The 12449-nt window shown below is 44.0% G+C and overlaps 2 protein-coding genes across 2 annotated transcripts in view; one reads left to right on the forward strand and one right to left on the reverse strand.

Moving 5' to 3' along the window:
• Window positions 1–7874, reverse strand: part of slc36a1 (solute carrier family 36 member 1) — a 33314-nt gene extending 25440 nt beyond the window's left edge. Inside the window, exons 1-6 of the mRNA XM_070962547.1 lie at window positions 7676–7874; window positions 4780–4915; window positions 3285–3399; window positions 3099–3189; window positions 1874–1962; window positions 86–175 (exon numbers count right to left, since the gene is read on the reverse strand). Coding sequence (XP_070818648.1) covers window positions 86–175; window positions 1874–1962; window positions 3099–3189; window positions 3285–3399; window positions 4780–4816 — 422 coding nt within the window. The 5' untranslated portion in view covers window positions 4817–4915; window positions 7676–7874. The remainder of the gene's footprint in view (window positions 1–85; window positions 176–1873; window positions 1963–3098; window positions 3190–3284; window positions 3400–4779; window positions 4916–7675) is intronic.
• Window positions 7875–8655: 781 nt separating this feature from the next.
• On the forward strand, window positions 8656–12201 carry atox1 (antioxidant 1 copper chaperone). Its single transcript, XM_070962548.1, has 4 exons — window positions 8656–8803; window positions 9329–9404; window positions 10802–10950; window positions 11090–12201. The coding sequence occupies exons 1-3, from the start codon at window positions 8798–8800 to the stop codon at window positions 10924–10926; spliced, it is 207 nt and encodes a 68-aa protein (XP_070818649.1). The 5' UTR covers window positions 8656–8797; the 3' UTR covers window positions 10927–10950; window positions 11090–12201.
• Window positions 12202–12449: the final 248 nt, after the last annotated feature.

Consider the following 12449-nt stretch of genomic DNA (forward strand, 5'->3'; position numbering starts at 1 on the left):
CTGATTACATCGGTCTCTTTTCAGAATGGGCTGGTGATGCGACCGTACGGGGACGACCTGAGTAAAGATAAAACCTTGGTCTTACTTTCCCCACTGCGAGTGTCTCCTCAGCCACGACACGTTCTCCATCCCGTGCTGCACGGCCTCGCCGTAGGTCAGGGACGGTCTGTTAACCCTGGACGGGGAGACAAAGTCACCACTTTTAACTGCCATTGCATTCGTGCACTGGGATGAAATTCAGACATTCTGCATTAGATAACGTGTGTGTTTTATGTTTTCAGCGTGTGCTCGACCACAGAGGGGGTGGATCATTATCACGCTTCGCCTGGTTACAAACATTCACACACACTGGAGGAAAGCCTTTACAGTGAAGTACGATCAGATAAAAAACACATTCATGAAACGATAAGCTGCTAATAAAGTTTAAAGAAACAAACTCGTTAGAGCTGGGGAGGAGGGAGTAAAACAGCCGTAATGAAGGGCAGAGATGGCAGCCACTCTTCTTCTCCTGTACATATTTGCAGGCTTAGTAAATGCAATCGTGGCTCGTGCTGAGAAACAAGAGGAAGTGAAGCCTCTGTCATAAAGAAACCTCCGAAAGAGGAAGAACATGTGTCCCGTGAGCATTTCCTCTGTGGATTTCTCGGATTGATGTGTGACTTTCTTTGTGGGAGCTGTGTCTGAGGCTTGTTGTAGCAGCTCTTCATTCATGCTCTCTATCTGCTTAATCCTCTTTAGCGTGGCAGGGCGGAGCTGACGTCCATCCCAGCATGAACGGGGCAAAGGGCGGGAGACGCTGTGGCCTGTTCCAGGCAGCACACACTCATCTGACAACCAGGAGTGTGTTCGTCCCCTCTGCTGTCACACAGCACCTGCTGTAAAACACATAATGGCTCACTGCAGGCTTTTACGGCCTTGTTGGTTCAAAACTGGACTGCTGGCAACATTTACTGCAGCGCTACAGTGAATGTCTGATTGGTGGAGCTGATCACAGGTCAGTTACATTACGTCTGGCTCGAGGAGCGTCGAAGTGGGTACGCTCCAAAACTCGGTGTCCATATGCTGTTGATTACACAGTAGGAAAGGGTGGAGAGACGCACTTAAATAGAGTATAATCTGTCAGCAGCGACAGCAAACAAGCCGCTGTTGGCACAGCGGACGCTAAGTCAACAAATGACAAGGAAGGCAGTCACATTATTTGGCAGAAACAAGCCATGGTGGACCCGCTGTGAGGGAACGGAGGCTGAGAAATTATCTTCAGGCTGTGTTCTGGAAGCAAACAACTGCAGAGGAAGAAGAAGAAGTCATTTAAAGGCCAGCGGAAGAGGACTTTCACCCGAATGCACTTCATCTCAGCTTGTTTTTCTGTACAGTTTTAGAAAAAGTATTCCACTTGGTTCTGCCCCCCCAGCAGAGGAGCGAGCGCTCCCATTCAGCGGCGGATTTAGGGTGGGGGGGGGGCACGACAACATGTGCTGCTGAGGTTCTTTTCTAGAGCGTGTATTCGGTGGTACCTACCGACTGAATCACAGCCGCGCTGCATTTAAAGCGCTGGTTGTAACTGCTGCAGTGATGTTTAGGTTTCTCACTGAATTCTGGATAATGTTTCTTATTTAATTACCGTGTATCGTGATACAAACCTGGACAGAGCACTAACAGTTCAACAGACAGAGAGCGTGTTGACACAAGGCTGTGGCTGCATTGCATTGTGGTCTATTAAGGCCAGTGTGTATGATGACACACTAAACCTCTGCTATTTACTTTGTGAGGAGGAACTGGCATTATTTACATCCAGCATCCAGCTTTACCTGCCGGAGGTAAGCGAGCAAACATGGCTCTTCCAGCCTCGAGGCTTCTGGGTGTTTGTACTCACTTTACGCTGAGGTGGTGCGAACACTTCACCAGCAGCTGCATGCAGTGCACCGCGATGAATCCCATGCACAGCAGGCTGACGGGGCCGAGCTGGGGAGGGAGGACACTCATTACTTCAACTTTCCACAAAGGTTTCAGCACAACATCAAAACTGGAGATTAAATGACTCATTTCATGATGATGCAAAGTCACATTACAATACTGAAACACACCGTTAAACAGGAGGATGTCCAACGAGTCGATCAAGGGATAAAGGATGATAAAGGACTAATTGTTCAGTTCACTTTTCAGGAAAAATAGACAAAAACATGATGCAGGTGCTCAAATGTGAGAGGTTTCAACATTTCTCGGTCTAACATAACAATAAACTGAAGCTTTTACTGAAGCTTTGGTCTCTTTCATAATGTTGTAATGTGCTTTTTTCACTGTTTTCTAAGATTTTATGATGAAACGTTTGATGGTTTAAGAGATAACTGTTAGCTGCAGGCCTCCTGATGTCCTTATGCAGTATTTTGCTCGTCTCAGCTGTTTCAGACATTAATTCAGAGGACTGCAAAGGAAAAGGAAGGTGACATATGACCAGATGTTATCAGTGTTAAACATATTTTTTCTTCTAATTTCACTTTTTGTTAACTGTTAAGTATCACTGCAGTGAAACACTGACAGCAGAAGCTCAATCATGGAGGTCGACAGATCTCCACCGTGAGAACCATTTTCATCTCGTCGAGCAGCACATCCACCACATCCCCCAAGTCTCACTACTTTCACCACAAAGTTTCACTTCGGTGCAACATGTAAACGATTTCGTGGCACAACCACAGAGCGCTGCACGATGCTGAGAGCAAGGGTCGCAGTCCTGGTTATTAAAGCTGCTGCAGCATCACAAACAACAGAGAGACACAGAGAAGAAGAAAAAAACAACCCCTGATAATCAACAGCATCTTTTTTTAAACTCAACTTCATATTTCTCACATATTCGTGTACTCATGAGTATAACTAACTTCCCCTCACGGTAGTTCCTCCTCACGACTGTATCACCAGACAAGCACAAAATAAAGCTGACAACAGGTTTGCTCCAGCTTCTCTTCATCGGCTGCGACGCCAGCCTGACCATGTCTGTGCGATGTCATGAATATCTGACAGGAGCGGGAGCAGAATCTAATTCTGAGCCTCCAGAGCCGCCATGTGACCTGTGTGATGAGATTATAAAGCCTCTGCGTACTCACCACCAGGCCGGCATTCTTCACGGCCAGCGGCAGACCCAGCAGCCCCGTGCCGATGTTCCCTTTCAACAGGTGGATGAGAGTCTGACAAAAACTGCGGAGGGAGAGTTAAACGTGCATGAGAACCAGGCCGACGACAGTTTATCGCAGCTTCAAACCACTGAGACACAGACTGCTGTTAATACGTACGACGTTCCCGTCCTTTCTCCGATCCTCTCGTAGTGACGCTGGGGTCTGGAAGGTCCAGGAGGGGAGGGGCAGAGCGCATCCATTTCTGATGGATTGTGGTCAGAGAACAAAGAACCTGAAGCGAAGCAGAGGGGGGTGAGAATAAGAGAGCGTCCCATGGCAATGATACTGCCTCCAGGGTTTAAGGCGTTATCTCACAACTCTGCCTTTCGTTAGAAGATTCAACATGAGGTCAACAGATTTTCTCGACTTCCACGCACAGCGGCACAAGACTGAGGTTTTACAAGCACCTCAACTGGTACTGGTGGATTTTTACTGGTGCTAATTTCCTGAACAAAAACGAGACCAAACCTAAACAAAAAGGAAACAGATCACAGTGAAAGTGATGTCGTAGAACAATTTTCATTGCTAATAAAAACTAATGGTGTGAAAAGCAGATGAACGGACAAAAAACTAACTTCTGTTTCAACGCAAAACATCATTCAACAGTCTGCAGAGTCCCACGTCTTTGCTTTACTGCCACTAATGTTGGCTCGCGTTACATTCAGGGATTAATGCAAAGAACATTAGACAAGAGGCAGCAACAAGAGACAAAGACACCGGGCACGCCGACATGCAGAAATCTATGAAAAGCTCACCTGAAGTTAGCGAACATTATCAAAATCAAGAGCCACAGCAATGCTGATTTTTTAAGGCATTAAAAAATCCAAACGCATGAACTGCTTTTCATTCTGGTGTCTCCTGAGCGTCACATGAGCAGCACCTAAAAGAGTCTCTGTGGCTTCAACTGATAAAGAGATTCCTTAAAACTCTCTCCTGTGAACCAGCTGACTGAACAAACACATGCCAACACTTATTTGCTTTGGCAATTCATCAATTCACAAAATGCCTCAGCGAAGGCAAGAAGCCCTGCAGCCGCACGCAGCCAGCGCTACCTGCTCGCTGATAGATGTGTTTAATAATGAAGCACGCCACGGCTTCACCGACGACACTGCTGGGCTTCAGCTCTTCACTTTCGTCTCTCGTGACTCACATTACCCTTTCATAAGCAGAGAGGAACCGTTTGGGCATATTTTAGCGTCGGAGGGCAGAGTGTCGGTCATTACATCAGCAGACAGAATGTCTACCCACAGCGTGAAAACTAAGACTGAAGTGAAACTGAGGCCCGTCTTTACAAATCACAGCTCTCAGCTGGACTCACACACAAATCTGAACGATTCAGGACAGAAAAGAGATAAAACTCAATGAGATGTTTGGTCATTTGTGAAGAATCTGGGATCTTTCACGTCTTTTATTTCCTGGAGTGAATCAATCAAAGATATGGCAACTTTATCACAACACATTGAGTATTTCATTTATTGAAAGAAGACAGCCGTGCCAAAAAGTGAGAGCTGCTTCGGTGATTTGACTGATGCGCATACTAAACCCAGACAGCAGTCTTTCTTTCCTGTTTTTAGTTTGTGAGGTGCAATGAGGCGTGAAGTGATATCCGTACCTTCACCTCGGATATCGACGTCACTGGAGGCCATCATATTGGGGCAGCGGTTCAGTGGCTGGCCGGGCGTCGTCTCTCCCAGCCTCGCAGATCCTAATGCTGGGAGATCAGGGAGTCCAGCATTGACAGCGACCCACTGCGATCCAGAGGAGGTGATTCAGAGTGAGATCAGGCAGGGAAACGTCATCATTAACTTCACTGTGAAGGTCACTTACAGCGGCAGGTTGTGCTCTATCAGTGCTGACCCAGTCACAGTCAAATAAATCAGAAAGAATGTGATATGTGGAATTTTGTGCGTCAAACAGCAAATGAATCAAGAAAATAATTGGATTTATCAATAGTGACAATAATCACCAGCTGCAGTGCCAAAAGGAAAGACTCTGTGAATTTAAAATAAGTGAGCTTGAAGACTGGATCTGTAAGGCGGCATTACCAGATAATCTGAGCTGAACATCGGCACCAACCGAGGGCCCAGACCAAAATGCTCCTCCGATTGTTGGAAGGAGTGAATCTGGGATAAATCAGCCAAAGCTCCTGCAGTCTGAGCCCCGCTTAAAACAACCTGACAGTCACTCAGTCGCTGGTATGGTGCAGCTGAGCACACGAAGAAGTAAATACTTCATATCTCCGCTAACAAGTTTAGCTAAAAAGTAAGATGAAGTGTTTATTTAGGTGTGATATTTAATGTATGAACAGCTGGGTGAGGAATCCTCGTTGGTGCTGATCATCATCATAAACTCCCTCAGAGACATTACAGACATTTAGTCAAACTCTATAACACACAAGAAGTACGAGTAGTGATGAGCTGAAGGGCTGACAGCGCGATGTGTCGGTGGCTCTTTGAGCAAGGCACTCCACCCGAGCACACTCGGCCATGACGTTACATAAGAGGAGCCTGAGAGCGGTGAGCTAAAGCAGAGTGTGTGAGAGCTGTGTGCCGCTGCGTCTTTGGATTTGCACAAAGGCTTTGCTGTCCACCTGACGATTCACTGCTCTGAGATCAGCAAAACACTCCAGCATGAGCCGCAATGTTTAGAGAGTAGGAAGGAAAATTGTTTGCTTTTTGCATTTATCCTGTACTGTATTTACTTTACATTAACACAGTGAACAAACAGTGAAGAGGCCAAAGAGTCTTCATCATGAGCTGCTCAGCAACTTCTCCACAGTGACGTGAGAGGAGTTAACATGGAAATGCAAACAGCACGCGGCGCCATTTCTGGCACCTGCACTCGTTCCGACAGCGACTGACACGACGTGTTCAATACTTGTCAATAATGCAAAAAAAATAAAAATAAAATCAAGATGTTTCTACAGCTTGACCTGCACTCCACAGTTTGTTCACAGCACACGAACAGAGACAAAAACTAATCTGTCAAAGGAAAATATCTTCAACGAAGGTCAACACTGCATTTTAAGACTAAAGGAATCAGAAGTCTTTACCTGCTAACGTCAAAATGGTTTTACAGCCCATTGATCATATAATCACTTTAAATGATTCTTTCAAGCAACATGATCGGATTGAAGAAGTTCACTTTCACAACGAGGCAATGGAAAGAACTTTTACTGAATTAGGGATTATTTCATTAACTATTACTATATGACAGGTTCATGATGTGCAGCTGAAAAGAAGAAATCCTTGAATAATGCTTAACTTTTTTCTATTTTGTAAGATTATCAGGGCTGCAGCTGACTAACTTCTAACTTCATTATTAATTAATCCGAGGGTTATTATTGTGATTAAACCATTAATGAATTTCAAATTAAAGTCAGCAACTGCAGAAAATTGTCTCAGAGAATAAGACGATGCTTTAAATTTGCTTCTTCTATCTGATCCAAAACCCCAAAATATTCAATTTACACTGAGATAAATCACAGAAAAGCAGCATATCTGCCACATCTGATGACTGACAGGTCGGCTGATCAACTACTTGACTGATCCTTTCACTTTTAAAGCTTATGTACCCATTTATATGCACAGCAACTCGATTTGTACCAAAATCCAGTAATGAAAGTTTGGAAAAATCATGTTTTCTACTGTCCTCTCAGAAAACAACGTTTCCTATACTCTGCAATGTGAAAAGGCTTTAAGTTAGCAACAAAAGCTACAGTGCACACAGCGACCTTTACAGTCAAAGGTCTGAATAAGGTACAATATGAAATCAGATACAGGATGCAGCCTCCAGTGTTTACAGATGATAAAACAACTAACAGCGCATTCCGTGTTCGGGTGCGGCCAACAACTCCACTCTCTCCCGGCTCCTTTCGTTCTTCCATGTTTTTTAAGTATCGTCCTTTCATGAAAACACACACACACACACACACACACACACACACACACACACACACACACACACACAGTAGACCGACCGGATGAACCTGATAATCCCATCATTTTAAACTAATCTTTGGCCGGGAGACGTGTGTGTGTCTGTCGCCTCAATGGACCGGGTGATTAGGGCTGACAACCAGGAAAAAAACACCCACCACTGATGGGATCAGGCCGGCAAACAACACCATTAAATGAGCTTGTGATTAATTGTGCTGTGCTAAGAAAGCAGTTAAATAGGGCCGTGCTCTCGCGGGTTAGTTGCGATTCGCCTCCGAGAAAGACGCACGCAGAGAGGGGACTGAAATAGCCAGAAAGAAGACAGGAGCTAAAACGGGATTCAGCAGCGTTTGGCTAAACATGCTAACAAGAACACAGCTAGCTACTCACTGCTAATAGCCTGTTACTTACACAGAGACACAGCAGTTTGTTTTGCTTCGGCTCTATAAGGCAGCTTAGCTAATGTTATGTACAGTAAAGCTATGCAAGCTAACGTTAGCTATATGTTCCGATGCCATCTTTGTGCCCGTAAACACACGGCGACACGGCTCATAACGACCATCAACCTACCTCGGTGAAACCGTGTGTTTTCTCCCTCCTCTCCTGATCCCGGAATGGCTTTTATTAGAGGCTAACCTCACCGCAGACCTCCTATTTTCATATCGCGCTCATGTTTGGCTGATAACAGCGCTGCTACACCGCACCGATTGAAGGTAAGACAGGAGTCCGCTAGGCTCTGCGCCTCGGAGAGCCAGCGGTGTGGTCATGTGACTCGGCCGAGGCGCGTGTCCAGCCGTTCGACGTGCTGTTGCCATAGATACGGATTATAACTTTACAGTATTGTTTAATACTTTTAGAATAAAGTTATAGTTAAACCAACGTTGAAATTTTTTATTAGTACTTCAGCTCCGGTCGTGGGAAAGTAATTCTGTCTGAATGCGGAAACACATTAGACTAGGAGGTTTAACTGACTAATGTCAGTAAAACAAAACTCAGTTGACTGGAATTTATTTATTGTATTGTTTATTATTTCGGCTTTATCAAACTTTTGAATAAAATATGTTTTGGTTAAGTCTATATTCCTTCAGAAAATTCGGCGTCACTACTGACAGGACTTGTATTTTGGAAAAATGTTGCGGATTGGAAGCGCTTGATTTGTAACCCGGGGCGGCCAGATTACCTTTAGGCTTCCTTTGGATGTTATCTACGCAGTTTGTCTTTCATTTTTTCCTCTCTCCATCTGGTGTGATTTTGTTAAATATATAAGTGAAAAGCACTAAATAACAGAAAGCGGGTTAAAATGTGCAGTAAAAAAGAGAAACATAAAGTCAAGTCATGAGGGTGGTAGTTTGTTGTGCGTCAAGTTAGCCAAAATAAAAGCATAAATGGATCGGATTTGCATTTAAACATAACACAAAAAGAGAAAATTCTTTCTATGTAAAATTTGCAAGACGTTTGTGCTCGACTCCAAGACGTTTCAACATCAAAATAGGTCCAATAATAATCCAAAAATGTTGGCTACTTTTTCCATACCGGAAATCCTGTTGAGCACAGCTAGCTTCACACTGACGGGATAACGGGGTAGTAAACGTTTGTGGAAATTTTCACAGAAACTTTCAACATTTGCGAGTCAGTCAGAGGCAAAAGTCCACAGCTGGTTTGACAGTCGGGTTGCGCCACATCACTTGAAACATGACCGTAAGTTACGACTGACAGTATAGCTTTACTTTAGCTTTAGCGCTAAGTTAAGGTAGCATTTACTCTTACGTTGCTAAACAGCTTGCTAGCTAAATTAGCTTACAGAATTGCTCTAGTTGTCTCATCGCTGTTGCTTTAAGTTAGCCATCTCTTACATTTGATAGCACGATTAGAGACCAGGAAAAATGGAGTCTGACCATTGACCTGATTGAGCAATAGCGTGAAGTGAGCAGCACATAAAGTTTGCAGTGATTACACAGTTCAGTAACAACCATGAAGCAAGTGCAGCGTTAGTTATGCTAGCTGCAACGCCACAGTCAGATTAATAGTTAATGGTCGATAATACCGGAGTTAACGTTGAGACTTATCTGAGCTAACAGAGTCTGATCCACTGCTTATATGTTTCAGCGTAGACGTTGTTGTAATAATTGTAAATTTAATGATAAATACGACCTGTACGAAAATTACCACCCCATAAAATGCAGATTTGAGGTAACAGCGCATTGTTTAATGTGTCTCCCACAGAAGCACGAGTTTGAGGTGGCGATGACCTGTGAGGGATGCTCGGGAGCTGTTACCAAAGTCCTCAACAAGCTGGGAGGTGACAGACATGTCCTCTATGTCCTGATCTTCTCTGGCTGCTATCAGAGAAAAGACACCCAGAGCCTTTCAGATGTTCTTAACTCTGATTTGAGCTTTTAAATGCACAACGCGTCTACAAACGACTAGATGTATGCCAAATATCTTGAGTTGTTAACTCATAGTATCCCAAATGTTTCCAACCATGTTAGAAACCCAAAGAAATGTCTAATTCTGTTCAAAGTGATGGTTTGTTTCATGCACTGGCCTGTCAACACAGGAAACACCAGATGGTACTTCATGCAGAGAGCGAGGGAGGAAGTCAGCGAACTTGACTGAATCAAACTTTAATACGTTAGCTCATCGATGAACATTTCTGCCTCAGTCTGTGTAGAAATGTTTTCTTTGGCAGTGACAACAACTCCCATGATCCCACCTATGTCATGAAACTACATCTTTTGTTGTTGTTTTGATAGAGACACAGAGTGACAAAACTGACATACTGTGCTTTTAAAGCCAGCTGCAGCTTTTGCTTTATGCTGAAATGCACACAGACAAACTTATAAAGTGAATTTTTTATTTCCCTCCCTTCAAAAAAAACATCTAACACCAGTGTGTATCACTTCCCACCCCTCTTCAAAACAGATTTTCTCAATAATGGCTGGTTGCCTTTGATAAATAGCATTAATGTTTGATGAATTGGATTAAATTTTAAAAGCCCCTTCGGCTCGCTCCTCTCGGCCTTCACAGAGAATCCAGTAAAAGTAAAAGTGCAGTTTGAAAGCTTTTGAAAACATCTTGCATCACTCCAACCCCATGACTTCTTGGCTCTGAATGTCGAGTCAGCCAGCATGTCACCTGATGCACTGTGTGTGTGTGTGTGTGTGTGTGTGTGTGTGTGTGTGTGTGTGTGTGTGTGTGTGTGTGTGTGTGTGTGTGTGTGTGTGTGTGTGTGTGTGTGTGTGTGTGTTTAACTTTTATTTGGCCTAGTCATTAAGATGTTCAGTTCATCCAGCTCATACCAACCTCACGGTCTGGGAGTGGCATTACAACGAGAAGTTTGCTTTGTTCAACACGCTGTGTCCTTAAAGAACACACACACCTTCCTTCAGGTCCTCTGACACTGTCTGACATGAAAAGAGAGACTTTTTGGGAGAAATGGAGCCAGAAATATAAACAAGAATTAGAATTAGAATTGAAGCATCTTATGATGGTCTTGTCCTTATGCAATGTACTGCATTGTGTGTGCTACTGTGCAGAGCGCTGCACATTGTCCTCAGTGTGCACATTGTCCTCAGTGTGCACACTGTACTGTGCACACTGTCTTCAGTGTGTATGCTGTCTTCACTGTGCACATTGTCTTCGTGCTGTTGCTCCTGGCTGTCAAACAAAGAGCCTCTTTGTTCTCTGACCTCTCAGATGTGAAGTTTGAGATCGACCTGCCGAAGAAGCTGGTTTGGATCGAGTCTGACAGAGATGTGGACGTTCTCATGGAAACACTGAAGAAATGTGGAAAGGAGGTCAAGTACAATGGCACTAAGTGAAGGAATGTGCATCACGTAGAACAGGTGACACGATGGAGATAAAGTGCTGTCTCAGATTTCTGTTTATTTTTCACAGATTTATGTTCAAAATCTCACCAAATTTTCAGAAATGCTGCCATGGCTCGGCTCACCTCGACTGTCTGTGTCTGTGTGTTTTCTTCAGGAAGTCGCTGCTGCTGATGTAAAGTGAAGACTTATCCTGGAAATCAACTACCTGTCAGGAAGAGTCTGATGGATCCTACTGACCACCCCCCCCCCCCCCCCCCAAGCTGTCCACACGCACAAAAATCCCCTTGGATGCAGATCTTCCCTCTGTGTTGTGATTTACAAGGTTAAAGCAGGCAAATATGTTCGGAGAGTGACAACAAACCCAAACATCGTGCGAGCGTTTGTCCATGTGTGGGGAAAAAGAAAATGTGGCGTCCTCTCATTGTGTTTGTCACCCATGTGATGGAGGAAGAGCTGATGATGATGATGATGTTTGTCCTCCAACACGATGGCCTGGCCCAGATAATCACTCCTCTCCTCTCCAACGTGCCTCCGTTCACGTCCTGATTGACATACCTGTGCTTTGAGAAAAAAGTATTTGTTTTCGGCATCTCTAAATTTCCACTTAAGTTTTATTTTTAGTTTTTATTTTCAGGTTGATTAATAACAAAAAGGACAAGGCAGGGCCGCACCACGACCCCATAAATGCTCCTCAGTATGAACTCAGCTCATGCAGCCAGATGCTCGAAGCGTAATTACCATTTCCATGTCATTATCTTTGTCACGGTCTGTGCAGAAGCTGACCTAAAACCTGCCGTCTTATACACGAGCAAACTTCCTTTGACACATTTGAAGCACATTCCCTGCATTGCAAAACATGTCCGTGTTTACCCGAACCGTCGCTCGGTATTGTTGCATTTGTTGGAGTTGACATGAAAAATCGTCCTTGTATAAACGCGTCTGTAGATCTGCTCTGAGGAGGAAACCTAGTCTGTCTCTCTGTGCTCCCTTCAGGGACCATCTGCTGGACTTGATGCTGTAAAGCTGCTTCCTTTAGCGCCACAGTTAACACTATAATAACCCACTGGCATCACAGGTCAAATATATGACCCTGACTGATGTCTACTAACAGATATCTTTGCTTTCTCTTATCAATGTCGAGTCCTTGTCGTCATTCGCTCTGTCTTTCTGTTACTTTGTGGAGAAAATAACCACCCTGTCCCGTCATCGTCCGTCCTGGTCTGTATGTTGTGTTCGCACAGAGGAAATAAAATCATTTCTGCCTCAGTTGGTCACAGTTTACTTTTTTATAGCTTTTTCTGCAGTTTTACTTTGAGTAATACTTGTTTAGATGATATTTATAATAAACATGATCTTTGTAGTGTTTAAGAAAAACAACTTCAGCCATTTATGTAAACAAACTTACTGTTAAGAGTGTGTGCATGTTGACCCTGACACAAAGTGAGAGGGAAGGAGTGCTTGTACTTCAACGTTACATCAGACATGCATGTCAGCATAACATACGAGTACCTATT

Source organism: Chaetodon trifascialis, chromosome 5, assembly GCF_039877785.1.
Source record: "Chaetodon trifascialis isolate fChaTrf1 chromosome 5, fChaTrf1.hap1, whole genome shotgun sequence".
Taxonomy (NCBI): domain Eukaryota; kingdom Metazoa; phylum Chordata; class Actinopteri; order Chaetodontiformes; family Chaetodontidae; genus Chaetodon; species Chaetodon trifascialis.

What these genes read in the sequence shown, in the direction of transcription:
- atox1 (XM_070962548.1), top strand. An exon ending in AGTCCTCAACAAGCTGGGAG is followed by an intron (nt 9,405 to 10,801) that starts GTGACAGACATG and finishes CTGACCTCTCAG; the next exon opens with ATGTGAAGTTTGAGATCGAC.